At 36.6% G+C, this 15,066-nt stretch overlaps 1 protein-coding gene across 1 annotated transcript in view; it reads left to right on the top strand.

The window, feature by feature from the left end:
* The window catches only part of bug (thioredoxin domain-containing protein bug), a 158,168-nt gene that overhangs the window by 102,040 nt on the left and 41,062 nt on the right, over positions 1-15,066 (top strand). The window contains exon 5 of the mRNA XM_067138430.2: positions 1,715-1,845. Within this exon, the coding sequence (XP_066994531.2) occupies positions 1,715-1,845 (131 nt within the window). The remainder of the gene's footprint in view (positions 1-1,714; positions 1,846-15,066) is intronic.

The raw sequence follows: 15,066 nt of genomic DNA, 5'->3' as shown, positions 1-15,066 counted from the left end.
TGTCGTTCTTAATGTCTGTGAAATTATGTTTTTGATCGTCAATATGCTGACCCATAGCTGAAAAATGTCTGTGTTTGACGGCGTTTACATGTTCATTATATCGTATTAAAAAACTTCTACCGGTAAGTCCTATATAGCTGGCTTGGCAGTCGTTACATTTTAGGCGATAGACTCCTGAATGATTGTATTTGTTTGTGTTATTAACTAATTTGGAATTGTATAGTATGTTGGTGTTGTTGCGTGCTGTTTTGTATGCTATTTTTAGGCCTTGTTTTTTGAAGATGTTTGTTATGGGATGTATATGGTTATTGTTATAAGTAAACAGTGCATATTCTTTTTTATTTTTAGTGATTCTGGTTAACTTGGTTTTAGGTTGGTTTTTGACTTTATTGATGATCCGGTTTATCATTTCTCTTTTGTATCCATTTTGTTTTGCTATTTCATGGATTGTGTTTAGTTCTTTATTTAGATTTTCTTTTGAAAGTGGAATGTTGTATGCTCTATGAATCATACTATAGTATGCAGCTCTTTTATGGGCATGTGGGTGGGTGGAGTCTATCTTTATTGTATTTGATGTATGGGTAGGTTTCCTATATATATTGTATGTTAGGTGGTTGTTATGTCTGGTTATGGATATATCTAAGTAGTTTATGGTGTTGTTGTGTTCAGTGTCCATGGTAAATTTAATGTGGGGATCTATTTTATTTAGTTGTTCTAGGATTATGTTTTCATTAGTATGTCTGTTGTCCATGATTATAAATGCATCATCGACAAACCTGCACCAATAGATTATATTTTCTATTTTTTTAATTTCTTGATGTTCTAAGTGATCCATATATATATCAGCTATTATGCCTGATATTGGTGATCCCATGGGTAATCCTTTTTTTTGATAAATAGTGTCATGGAACTTGAAATAGTTGTTATTGATAGCAAATTGTAGAAGTTTAATAAATTCATCTATTTCCAATTTGCTTAGCTTACTGTGGTTATAGAGGTTGGATTCTATGATAGTGATAGTTTTTTGTGTGGGTATATTAGGATACATGTTTGTTATATCATATGTAGCTAGCTTGTAAAAATGTTCTATTCTAATATTCTTAGTAATGTTGCAAAAATCTATTGAGTTTTTTATGGTTTTGTTTGCTTGAAAAACATAATGTTTTTTGAGGAATTTTTGTATGTATTTGGATAATTTATAAATAGGGCTTGGTCTATAGTTCTAGTTCCGTGAGAAAATTTCTGCATCCATTATATCATTTCTCAGGTATGATTCAACTCCTCCTACAATATCTGGTATATATACATCTATTAAATTACTTATTTCTATTCCTTTCTTTACAATACGTCTATAGTTCAACACTAACATTTTTATATTATCCCTACTTGATTTCCAGATCTCTGTACCCTTATCACCGCTCCCTAGAAAACCCTGTTTCCCTGAATGTACCTCCCTATTACCCTTCCAAACAAATTTCTTAACTGCGGTTTAAGTGAAGGCCATCTGAGCTCAGATCCCTATCTCCTACCCACCCATTAGGATCTAGAAATTTCACTCTCAGTTTCCCATATACCCACTCCATAGTCTCACTTAAACCCCCTAATATGTCATTTAAATCCCCAAAATGTTCAGACCTATCAAGACAACCTAGTATTAATGTACTGTGAGATTGTAAGAATTGAACACTCTAGAATCAATTTCTTCTTCTTTCAGCTTCAACACGCAGTATGGAATCGTAGGTGTACCAACTGTAATGCTTTTTCATAATGGTCGTCCTGCTGCAAAGTTCAATGATACAGAATATACGTTGGAAATGTTTGCAAGATTCATAACCAAGTATACAGGTAATTTCAAAATCTTAAGCTCTATATTTTAATTGAATTTTCATTCCTAACTTGGTTACAATTTAGACAATTTATAGTGATCTTAATCAGAGTTTAGGAAGATAAAACCCTAATATTATCATGAATCTTTATGTGACACTTTGCTATAGAGTGTTATTAATATGCCAATATTACAAATTAAGGAAGCAGGAACAGGGCTGTAATTTACCCTGTAAGAATGGTGTTAAAATAACTTTAATTATTGAAGGCCAACTGTGTGGTGCTGCTAACTTGATTTTATCCTGACGTGATTATGCTAGTACACCATATGTTTCATCAAGATCAACTACACTGAACACTTGGCTTATCATCAACCACAATGTAATTGTGGAGCATATCGGACTAGCCCATTTTCCTCCTGCTTGCCAATTCAGAAGTTTCATCCTTGAACTCTAAATAGCAGCAGCACATACTGTTGACATTTACTGCTAGGATTCATGGAATAGCACAACATCCGAGCTATCAATGTATTTTCAGTATCCAGTAACATTAAAGGTCTGTTTGTTATTTCAGATAAGTTGCTTAGGACCATGCGGAATCATTTGTTGGCTTTCCTTTTAGCCCAGTATTCTTTCACACACAATAAGTGGGTGGGTGTCTTTTGCCCCAGCTACAGTATGTATGTCATGTGGTCTTTCTCACTTCTACCTCAAACACCCATGCTTGTGTGATTTTTCTGATTGCATCTCGGTCCCATAGATTTAGTGTTCCTAATTATTGAAGATCTTTCCTTGTATCATTTTGATCCATTATTGTGTTTCAGAAATGTGTGGATTTTGTATGATAGGCTGTTTTGAGTCCATTCTTTTTAGGTGTATCTATGTATCTCGTGATTTTAAGGAGTTCTTCGTATATTTCTGCATTACATTTATGGTAACGTTTCCATCTATGGTTCTTAGTCCTAAAGAGACATTTTTGCTATAAATAGTTTTTGTTCATTACGGTATATCAGAAGGTGGTCTGGTCAGTACCGTGACAAATGGTGGGGCAGGAGGATAAGGAAAAAAATACTACAACATAACACGTACAAAGTAAATATAAGAAAACTTGCCAGTTATACATTTTACTTCAGTGGTACATAAAGTACACTATGCTAATTACCAGTGGCAGCTCGTGACAAAATTTTCAGGGGGTTCACAACAAAATGTCTCTTCAAATATACCAAAGTAGAATGCAAATTAGTACAAAATAACTTACCTAAATCATTTCACTAAAAGTTCCTTGTACGTTGTTTCTCCACTCATAATTTGGTAGAACTCCTATAACCGTGGATGCATTTTTCCGAGACTAATCAGTGAGTGTGCAACAAAACTAAAATTACAACTGCCGGGCTGAGTGGCTCCGATGGATTTCTGACTCCAAGTTGGCAGGTTTAGTACTTAGCTTGGTAAAAGTAAAATTCACTGCAACTTTGCTACAATGCTGTATTGTAGCGAATATCAAAAGATGCGAACAATATTCTTGGATTTACATAGCATGAAGTCCACCTAAGTATGACAACAAGCATAAACATAGTGCGTGCAATTAACACATTTACCAGTACTCAAATTAATTGAAATTGAAACAATTCTCCGCCCACAATGTAAAGCAAATATTTTCCCATGATTACGAACCCTGTTCAGAATCACCTACTAGTGAAATCTTCCATCTGTGGCCAACAGTAACAGGTGAGGTGGCGGACCCTTGTGGTCAACTGTAATACTATCACTTGTTTGAGGGTAGTTGTAGACTGAAAGGCACATACCTTACCGTGCTCCTAGCTTATGGAAATATCTGTGGATAAACCATGACGTCATCTCCATGCGCATGCGTATAATCTTCACGCTCGTAGCAAAATCTCCAGTGTGCTCCCTGCATTGTCAGTCGAAACGAACAGCTGTCATTGTAACGGAGCTTCGATATAACATGTAATAAATATCATTTTTGGTCCGTATTGATGATATTTGATTGAAATAATAACAGTAAGTTATTTATTAGACTACCTAATCAATACAAAATCTAGTCTTGGATGATTTACATAAATTTGTTAACTAATATTGGTACATGTTTCGCCCTCCCTGAGGGCATCATCAGCCATAGTCTTAACCTAAAATTAAGAATAAGCGTCTAAATAACATGTAATAATGAAATGAATTTTAAAATCTTGAAGAGATTTGAAGTAAAATAACATTTAAAAAAAAACAATGATGGTTTAAAAATACAATGTGATGAGATATAATAGTGGAAGTATTAACAAAATTAACATTAGAAGGCTGCTAAAATAAGTGCGATGGATAAAACAATAGATTGTTATACAACAAGTAGTAAGATAGCATAAAAATAAAGTTGATAGTCTGGCGGTTCTTCAACTTCTATTCTACAACTTCATATCCTCACCGTGTTCTACAACTTCACCATATGCCTCTGACTTTCGTCTTTTATCTTCAAGATCATGATTAACTTCGGATCTCTCGACTAACCTTTGACTTTTATTCTCTCTTCTTTACTTTGATTATATACTATTTTTCGCCATCGTCTAATTATAAAACATTGTATATTTAAACCGTCATGGTTTTTTTTTTAATGTTATTTTACTTCAAATCTCTTCAAGATTTTAAAATCCATTTCATTATTGCATGTTATTTAGACGCTTATTCTTAATTTAAGGTTAAGACTACGGCTGATGATGCCCTCAGGGAGGGCGAAATATGTACCAATATTAGTTAACAAATTTATGTAAATCATCCAAGACTAGATTTTGTATTGATTAGGTGGTCTAATAAATAACTTACTGTTATTATTTCAATCAAATATCATCAATACGGACCAAAAATGATATTTATTACATGTAATGTCAATGCCAACCAGGCAATAATAAAACCTAACAAGTACTTGAACCTAAAAATTAAAATAGGCAAGATTTCTAGAGATATCAAGTTTCTTAAAGATTGTTTGAAATTAGAGTTGGTACCTAAATTTCTCAAATCTTTACAAAGAAAAAGTCATCCCTATTCAAAATCTAATGCCACTCAGAAGAAAGTAAATAGCATATGGTTGAAAAATGAAATTAAACTATTATACAAGAAGAAATCTCTACTAAATTTACAATTATATAGGACTCATTTGACCATCTCTCAGAAATTACCCCCACTTGAATGGAGTTCATTTTTAAGGTACACTGACCTTAAACTATCTTATATATTAGACAAGAAACAGAAAACCCTAAACCATAAATTACTTTGTCTTCAAGAAAATAAATGTAAAACTCCTGACCAAAATACAAACAACAAAGTGTCCCCTTCCCATTTGACTAACATTCCCACTACAATCAACCTATCTAATGCAGCCTTCTCTAACCAAGAATTAAATCTATTAGATAAAGGCATCAAACATAATTGGCCTAATCACAAAAAAGCAGAAGACATCATCACTACCATCGCTGAAACCGAAACTAATCCCAATTGATAAACAGAATGACGTACGTTATGAAGTAAAAAAGAAACTCCCAACTTTGATTAATGAGATAACATCTAATAATAACCACAATGTCTCAAAACAAATTCTAAACCTGAAATCCAAAATCTATAACAACAACGTAGTAATAAGGGCAACACCATAGTAATAATGAACAAACAAGATTACATCAATAAAACTGAAACTTTTTTTCAGACAATACCTATACCTTAATTAACAAAGATCCAACAAACAAAATACTGCGTAACTTAAAGAACCTTCTTAAAAATTCTAACTTCATTTTAAATGATCAAGATTATCAGAAATTAACTGTAATGAACCCAAAATTACCTACAGTCAGATCACTGCCCAAAATTCATAAAAAGGATGTCCCCATTTGGCCTATAATTAACCCATTAGCGCCCAGAAAAAAAAATGTTCCTACTTTAATTATATTTTCATTAATTTGTGATGGTTGGGGTATATAAATTGGGAAAATAACACAATATTTTCAAACAAGAATTTATTTTACGAGATATTAGCTGATACCATATGGTATCACTGGGCGGTTACACTGCTATCATTGTACAGGGTACAATAAATTGTTAATATTGTTCCAACCTGTTGACACAGCTCACTGAGTATGGTATGTAGCAAAACATGTTACGCAAAAGCCTACATTACACTTCAGACACATTGTTCTGCCGAATGACTTGCACTCTTCATTGGCACATTTTCTCCTATTGCAGTTTGCAACAAAGTGATTGAGTCCATCAAATCTCAAAGCTGGCATTGTATTTCGGGCAACACTTACTCTCCCAGGAATCTTTTGTGGGACACAATAGCGTTTTAGATACACTTGAACAACTTCTCTACGGAAGTCAAGTTGTGATGTGCCCTTGCAGTCAGGAGGAGGGTAGGGAACATCAACACGTTCTAAGTCACCGTCATTCCATTCATAAATAGCTGGATTGGCTAATCTTTCTAGAATCCACTCAGGAGCTTGTTTTTCAGGTTGTTGTTGTTGTTGTCGCTGCTGCTGCTGTTGTTGTTGATTTTTCTCCGTAGGCTGCATGGATGGTGAGAAAGTACTAGAGGAAATATCAAGGGGTTCAAAATCTCCTCCAATACGTTCATTGTTTGCTAAGCGTGTTTCAGCTGCAGCACGCAGCTGACGTCCATTTAGGTTATGAACCATTCCTCCTTCAACTTCATTGGCTGAATCTTCATCTGTGTCAACATTACCATCAGGTGGTTCAATGAAAATATCCTCAGTCTGATGTCCTAACTCATCGTCTGCTTCCAATATATCCATCACTTCTGATAAGGCCAGTCGACCCCTCGAATAATAAAAGATAAATATGTAATCAACTACATTTAGCACATAAGTAACCTTTGAATGTACGATATAAAATTTTAAAAATTACTGTGTCCGCCTCTGTGGTGTAGTGGTTAGCGTGATTAGCTGCCACCCCCGGAGGCCCGGGTTCGATTCCCGGCTCTGCCACGAAATTTGAAAAGTGGTACGAGGGCTGGAACGGGGTCCACTCAGCCTCGGGAGGTCAACTGAGTAGAGGTGGGTTCGATTCCCACCTCAGCCATCCTGGAAGTGGTTTTCCGTGGTTTCCCACTTCTCCTCCAGGCGAATGCCGGGATGGTACCTAACTTAAGGCCACGGCCGCTTCCTTCCCTCTTCCTTGCCTATCCCTTCCAATCTTCCCATCCCTCCACAAGGCCCCTGTTCAGCATAGCAGGTGAGGCCGCCTGGGCGAGGTACTGGTCATACTCCCCAGTTGTATCCCCCGACCAAGAGTCTGAAGCTCCAGGACACTGCCCTTGAGGCGGTAGAGGTGGGATCCCTCGCTAAGTCCGAGGGAAAAACCGAACCTGGAGGGTAAACAGATGATGATGATGATGATGAAAAATTACTGTATCAACGGCTTGATATCATAAACGCCCAGTGATACCATATGGTATCACGCACTTAGAGGCATTGCTGTGTTGTCACAAATAACATTGTTGAAATTCAAATGTTACAGAAGGTTTCTTTGATTCATCGTCAATTTTCTAATATACTGATTAGAAAGGAATAATAGATAATAAGGGCAATATCATACTTACACATATCGAACGTGCATGATTTTCACTCCAGAGAATCACACCTGAATTCATACAAGCGCTTCCGCCAACAAACCACTCGTAAGTGTCGGAAGCTTCTTCAGGCGCATGTGTCACTTCAAGCCGAAGAACGTATAAAGCTCCAACTAAACCCCTCTTGCGACTCAAGCCAGTACCAGCTCAGTTAAACTTCTACTGTCTCCTGATACCATATGGTATCAGTGGGCGCTAATGGGTTAATAGTATAAATAGTCCTACCTATAAAACCTCTCAATTCCTACACAAATTCCTGAAAAAACATTTCAAATTTCACAACTCCAACCCCATAAAGAACTCGATCGAACTTTGTAATTCCCTAAATAAGTTCAGTCTACAACCAAACCACGTTTTATGTTTTTTTGACATCACCAACATGTATACTGATATCCCTATCAACAATACTATTAACATCATTAAAAACAATCTGTTGAAACATAGCACATTGAGTAAAATCGAAATTGATGAATGGTTAAAATTACTTAATTTCGTTTTAGACAACAACTATTTTACCTTCAATAAGAAAATTTACAAACAAGAAGGTCTAGCGATGGGAGACCCGTTATCTGGAATACTAGCCGACATATACTTAGATAATCTCGAACATAGTAAGATTATTAATAACATCAACGGACTCTGTCTTTGGCATCGCTATGTTGACGATACCATAGCTATCATTGATAAACAAATCAACAACAGCAATAACATACTATCATTTCTCAACAACTTAGATAATAATATTAAATTCACTAAAGAAGATGAGTTCAATAACTCTTTGAACTTCTTAGGCATCAAAATCACACGAGCATTGAACAATTTTGATTTCCAAATATACAGAAAACCCACCTTTTCTCCAACAACCATAAAAAATGATTCTTTACATCCCAACTCACATAAAAAAGCCACTTATCACAGTTTAATATATAGAGCATTAAAGATCCCTATGTCCTCTATTAATTTAAAGAAAGAATTACTGTTCATTAAGGAAATAGCTAAATTCAATGGATTTAACACGAGTATGATTAATAAAATCATTAATAAAACCAAACTGAAACTAGCTACAAATTTAACTCCATTGAAACCCGTCAAACCAAAATACGCTAAATTCACGTTCACTAACCATAGCATTTATCCGATAACCAATTCATTAATGAAGCACGAAATAAAAATAGCCTACACAACAAAAAAACACTAATCGTAATTTATTCTTTAATCACAACTCTATTAACATCACAGACAATAGTTACTCTGGATCAGGAATATACAGATTGAAATGCTCTACATGTAATTTTTCTTATGTTGGCCAAACTGGCCGCAGCTTCTCCTCCAGATACGCCGAATATTACAGTGCCCAAAGACACAACAAATTCTCCGCAATGGCCAACCACATGAGGGACACAGGGCATAAATTCACCACATTAGAACAAGACCTCCATATCCTAAAAAGAGTCGATAAAAGTAAACTCATGACAGAATATGAAAACTTATTTATTTTCCTCAACCAACATTTTAATAAGATAAGAACCTAAATGACACTATTGATAAAAAAAAAGCCCTTTGTATGAACAGATTCTTATTTTATTACAAGAATCAACTCCCCTCACCAACATATTCTTAAAAATCTTCAACCTCACATCAATTAGCGTTCCCACCTCCCCTACAGCTAATATACCCCCCTCCCTTCCCCCTGCCGCTAGTACCTCTAATTCAAATACAACCAATAAACCCATAGCCACACCCACCGTAACATCGCTCCCTCTAATGGCCTTACACCGATACAACACACGCAGTAATACACTCTCTTCCTCCCCTCCCCTCCTACCAATAGCAGCCCCCCTCCAATAGTTACGTCAACGCAAACAGATCCCCCTCCAACACAAACCTTCAGCTATAACACACGTAGCAAGAAGTCTACTGTTGCAAGTACTTCTAACTCATAACGTTGTGCCCGTTCGCACGTCCACGACAGGTTACAAAATGGTGCCGACCGAAGGTATGGGCCTTGTAATCTAAACCAAGCAAGGAATAGTCACCTGGTATGATGACTCAGAGGGCCATACACTTCATGGAATGGTCATGTATTCGAGTAAAACGGACAGTGGACGGTCTACAGTATTGTTTTCAAAAAAATAGAAAGAACATTATTATTTAAAAACTTCATCTTGAATTTTCACGACATCGAGAGCGGACGCAATTACCGTCATCGGAATATTTCTTTTGGAGAAGCAAAGGATCGCGTATAAGAAAAGAAAGAATACAACGATTGAATAAGAATAAAGTATAAGTCTTCGCCAAAAATTCAAAATCAGTTGAGACGAAAATAAACGTATTGAAGTCGTTATGTAAGAAATCACGGATACGTCGAAGAGCTACGAGGAAAAATAAAAATAAATTAAATTAAGGAAACGACATCAGAGAAGAATAGTAAAATGGCTGTATATTGCAATATTATCTTCAACTTTGAGACTGTCAAGAAGATGATCAAGATGATGTGCTAAATTCGCATGATGGACCGACCTGGGAACAATTCATCTTACCATACGACCAGGAAATGACGAGCAAAGCGACGGTAACCATCCGACCGAGCCACGACGAAGGAAGGCGTCGGGTAACGAGATAGTACTACCAGAACGAAGGAGCGGATGACGTTCCAGATGTCTAACCCGTGGCTGAACCGAAGACCCATCTACATCCAATGGGAATGGAACAGCTGGACCAGGGACAACCATGAGCGAGCTAAGTCATTCATAACATTTTATTGCATAATTTTTGGTTTGCTTACACATGTACCTTAGGTATGTGCTGATGGCTAATTATAGACCGATAATATGGCAATGCAAGTGTTGATTACCAACGATGTTTGAGATAATTAAGTCATAGTTACGATTTAATAACATAGCAAAGTTATGCTATATCGACCAGAATACTTGTGGGAAGCGTGAGGTTTGAAGAGAAATGTGAAACAGCTGATTGAAATGACATACTGGGAGATTATAGAGATTTCACTGAAGTAATGCATAAAGTTGACGTCACGAATGGTTGTGCGCGGTGTAGAAAGAAACATGGAAATACGCATTTGTTAGGTTCAAAGAAAGGGCATTGAACTCGTCTGTAGGTTATGAGAATATGCGACTTGTAAAATTATTAAGAAGCAGTGTGGTATTGTAACGTAGTCGTCAAGTTGGGAACGCGATATATTATTATGGAGGCTACGGTGTTTATATTAGGGTGATGTGGTAATGAGTATATGAACATGGTAATTGGATGAAAGTTTCGAGTTATGTATAGTGATTTGAGAAGGTTTTACGCGATGTTGGACCATCGTGTACCTGCAAGTTAAGTTGTGCCACACTGTAAGTTTATTTTATGATTTATTTGCGTAAGAGTGCCCACACCGCTGGAGCTACACAAGCCAAGGTACGAACTGGATTTATTAGTATAGATGTATGCTCGTGACGTAATTGTATTTCAGTGTAGATGTCTTATTATGAATATTAGAATACTACGACTTTGAATAGCTGGAGTTAACCAGAAGCATTACGACACCGATATATATGAGATTATGTTTTCCAAACCTCGCAGCTTAGCGCTTCCATATTAATTGCAAGAGAGTAAAGTACCTTGCATTATGGTTGAATGTTATTGAAAGATAACTATTAAAAGGGACATTGAACCTATAAGGGCATGTGTGAGACAGCCAAAGATTACGCTGAAGTTAGATAGATAGCTAGATTGATTAATTTTCTCCATTTTGAACGTACATTTCTTTAACGAACTTCAGCTAGGGAAAGGCTAGAGTAGGAGCCGTATTTAACTGGCACTAGGAAAGAATGCCTTAGTTCGTAAGTTGTTTCAATGCACAACGAGATCGTTGCAACAAAAATCATGATTTCGGATTTTACTAAAACTTAACTTCATATGCTCAGATCTATTTTCGATTTCCTATAATTCATTCAGAACTACTTAAACGAATTCCAATTTATTTATTCTCCGAAGACCTTCAAAAGTAGTTAGTGGGACGTAAAGCAAATAACATTAATTAGATTTTACATGTGTGATTAATTAATTTGTAGGCTGATACTGTAGAATAGTTTAGTCTTTAAGTTGAGTTTTTGCAATCTTTGACATTATGAGTGTTAAGGTAGTGTGTGAAAGGATGAAGACGTTCATCTGACATTGAATAGCGAGTTGTTGCAGTTGTACTTCTCTTCTGAATTCACGTAAAACTGGACTATATACAAGAAAATTTACCCCGAGAGATAATAGAGCAGTCGGAGAATTTTTATTTAAGTCGTTGCTGGATGCAGGAAGGGCGCAGTAGTGATTGATTGATAGCAGTGTTGTTTTGTACTTTCTTGCTGTCTGCTTGCTGTGTAGAATGGAAAATGGTGCCCGGTAATGATGACGTAGTGTTTTATCCTCCGAGTAAATTAACCGTAAAATGTGACGAAAAGTGCGGAAAATGTCGAAGATTAGTGAAAAATGGAATGTTGTGTGATTCATGTGATCGATGGTGGCATTATAAGTGCAGAAATTGCCCTAGAGACGTAAAAACTAATGAAAATGTTGACCGGATTTGTGAGCAGTGTGTTTGGTGACGGCGTTGACGATGAAGCACCGAAAACAATCGATGAGGAATATAAAAGTGCATTCGTAATTATAAACATTCTACAAACGGACAATGAGACTCTTAAAGTTGAAAATCAAGAATTAAAAGAAAGACTGCGATCGCTAGAATTTGGGACTGACCATTCTTCGAGCGATATACCGGTACCAGTAACAAACTCGAGCACGTGGTGTCAAGTAGTTCGTGGATGGCCGGCTAAGAAGAAATCTACAACTGAATTTCCGGAAATAAACATCATTTTCTGCCCTAAATAATTTAATTCTGGAAGAAAGTGATCGCGCGCGTGAAACCAAATCATCGCGATCCGCTGCCGTTGCCGTGCCGAGTTTAAAATTTAGGCCTAGAATTCAGATTCAAGACCCATTTAGGCCTAAATCAGCGAAGGTAGCTGTGTTTGGTGATAGCCAAGGAAGGGGAATTGCGGGAGTGATTAACGACAAGAATATAGCAGCAACCGGAGAAATATATCCAGGAGCTTCTATCAGCAGTGTCCTGGAAAACGTAGAAGCAGCAACTAGGAACTTCGGGAGCAGCGATGCAGTGCTTATCATCGGTGGGACGAACGACGTAGCTCACGATGACGCCAAGAATGTAAGATCACAACTTAAACATACACTAGGGAAGCTGACCCACACTAACGTCTTTGTAGTGAACGTGCCCCACAGGCATGATTTGAGTAGAGACTCGTGTGTGAACATTGAAGTGGACAAGGTCAATACCGACATTGTTAAAATTTGTAAACATTTTTGGAATACTCAGGTTATTGAATGCAGCAGTTTTGAGAGATACTGTTATACAAAACGTGGTCTCCATCTAAACAATTCAGGTAAACAAAAGATAGCAAATATTGTTCTAGATTTTATTAATCTTAAGATATGTACTGTAGAACAGGCAACTCCCTTGAGTTATAATACTGACCAAGAAAACTAGTAGAAAGAGCCAGCTGTACTTCAAGCTGGCTCAGTCAACTAGAAAAAGAAACTCAGGATAGTAAGGAATTTCAAGTTACCCAATTGCAACAGTCAAGTTTTAGGGAGGAAGGGGGTCTGAGATTGCTCTTGGTAAACTGTCAAAGTGTAGTAAATAAACAATTAAAATTCGGTACATTGATGGAATCTTATGAGACTGATGTGGTGATAGGAGTGGAATTGTGGTTGAAAGAAGGGGTGGGTAATAGAGAAGTATTTCCAGAAGGGTACACAGTCTATCGTAGAGACCGAGGAGATAAAAAGGGAGTGGGGGGTTATTCTGGTGAAGGAAACTTATTGTTCACATGAATGGTTTACCGATGAAAGGGATGAAATATTAGGGATAAAATTAGTTTGTGATAATATGAAGGAGGTGGGAATTATAGGAACGTACAGGCCTGGAAGAGAGGAAAGAGACATGGAAATATTTGAGAAAATAATAGATTATACTCATAAAAACAATAATAATGATATGGTAATAATTGGGGGAGATCTAAATTTGCCTGAAGTTGAATGGAATGGAGCTGCAAGTGAAGCCCATGAACAGAAACTGGCAAATAAGTTAATTTGGGAGGGAGGATTTACACAAGTAGTACAAGAACCGACTCATCTCAATAACTTACTAGATGTATTCTTGGTTAAACCATGGGAAATTGTTGATAAAACTGAGGTAATTGAAGGAATAGGTGACCATAAGGCTGTAATAATGGATGTAGGACTCGTACCTAAAAGGCTTAATAAGAGGGTTACACATGACAAGAAATTGTACAGAAAAACTAAAGTTGATGAATTTGGGACTTGCCTTAAATCACAATTCAGTTGCTGGATAAGTGAAGGGAGTAACGTGGATACACTTTGGGCTAAATTTAAAGGAATCATTTGGGAAGGAGAGAAGAGATTTGTACCTGTTAAGAAGGGTAAAATGACCTCAGACCCTGTTTATTATACAAGGGAAATAAGAAAATTAAAAAGAAAATGTAGAATAGTAAACAGGAAAATCAAAGAGGGTAGGGAGAGTAGAGAAACTAGAAAGCAGCTAATGAGGGAACTGAATAGAGTGAAAAAGGAAGCAAAAGAGAATTATATGAAAGGCATACTTCAAGAGGGTAATGACCACAAAGGGAAATGGAAAATCTGTATTCATATATCAGGAATCAAAAAGGAAAAGGAATCCAAATTCCTACAATGGTGGGAGAAGGGGGTGAACACTGTTTAACAGATAATGAGAAAGCAAACCTATTTAGTAAGGAATTCAGTAGATGATTGTCAGGAGTTGGAAACCGAAACAGAAGATGGAGAGGAAGAGACACAGAGGGAAACAAGAAGCTTCTCATTCACAAATGAAGATATTTTCAGGGAAATCCAACTGCTTCAACAAGGAAAAGCAGCAGGAAGTGATCAAATTACTGGGGAGGTATTAAAGACAATGGGGTGGTACATAGTGCCTTATTTAAAATTTCTCTTTGACTATGTCATAAATAATAGTGTAATACCAAAGGAATGGAAGGAATCTATAATAATACCAATTTATAAAGGAAAGGGTGATAAAAGGAAACCAGAGAACTACAGACCAATCAGCTTGACCAGTATAGTTTGTAAAATACTGGAGAGTTTAATATCGAAGTACATCAGAGGGATATGTGATGATAAAAATTGGTTCATGAGGAGCCAGTATGGATTTATAAAGAAATTTTCTTGTGAGGCACAACTGGTGGGGTTTCAGCAGGACATATCAGATCAATTGGATTCAGGAGGTCAGTTAGATTGCATAGCCATAGATCTTTCCAAAGCCTTTGATAGAGTGGAACATGGAATATTATTAAAGAAATTGGAGGGAATAGGATTGGACGTAAGGGTTACACATTGGATAAAAACATTTCTAAATTCAAGGGTTCAGAAAGTCAAAGTAGGAAATAACGTATCTCAGGAAGAGAAAGTTTGGAAGGGAATTGCACAGGGTAGTATAATCGGTCCGTTACTTTTCTTAATATACCCAAATGA

This window comes from Anabrus simplex, chromosome 1 (genome assembly GCF_040414725.1).
Source record: "Anabrus simplex isolate iqAnaSimp1 chromosome 1, ASM4041472v1, whole genome shotgun sequence".
Classification (NCBI taxonomy): Eukaryota; Metazoa; Arthropoda; class Insecta; order Orthoptera; family Tettigoniidae; genus Anabrus; species Anabrus simplex.
Note: the sequence above shows the minus strand (reverse complement) of the source record. Positions and strands in the feature narration are given on the sequence as shown.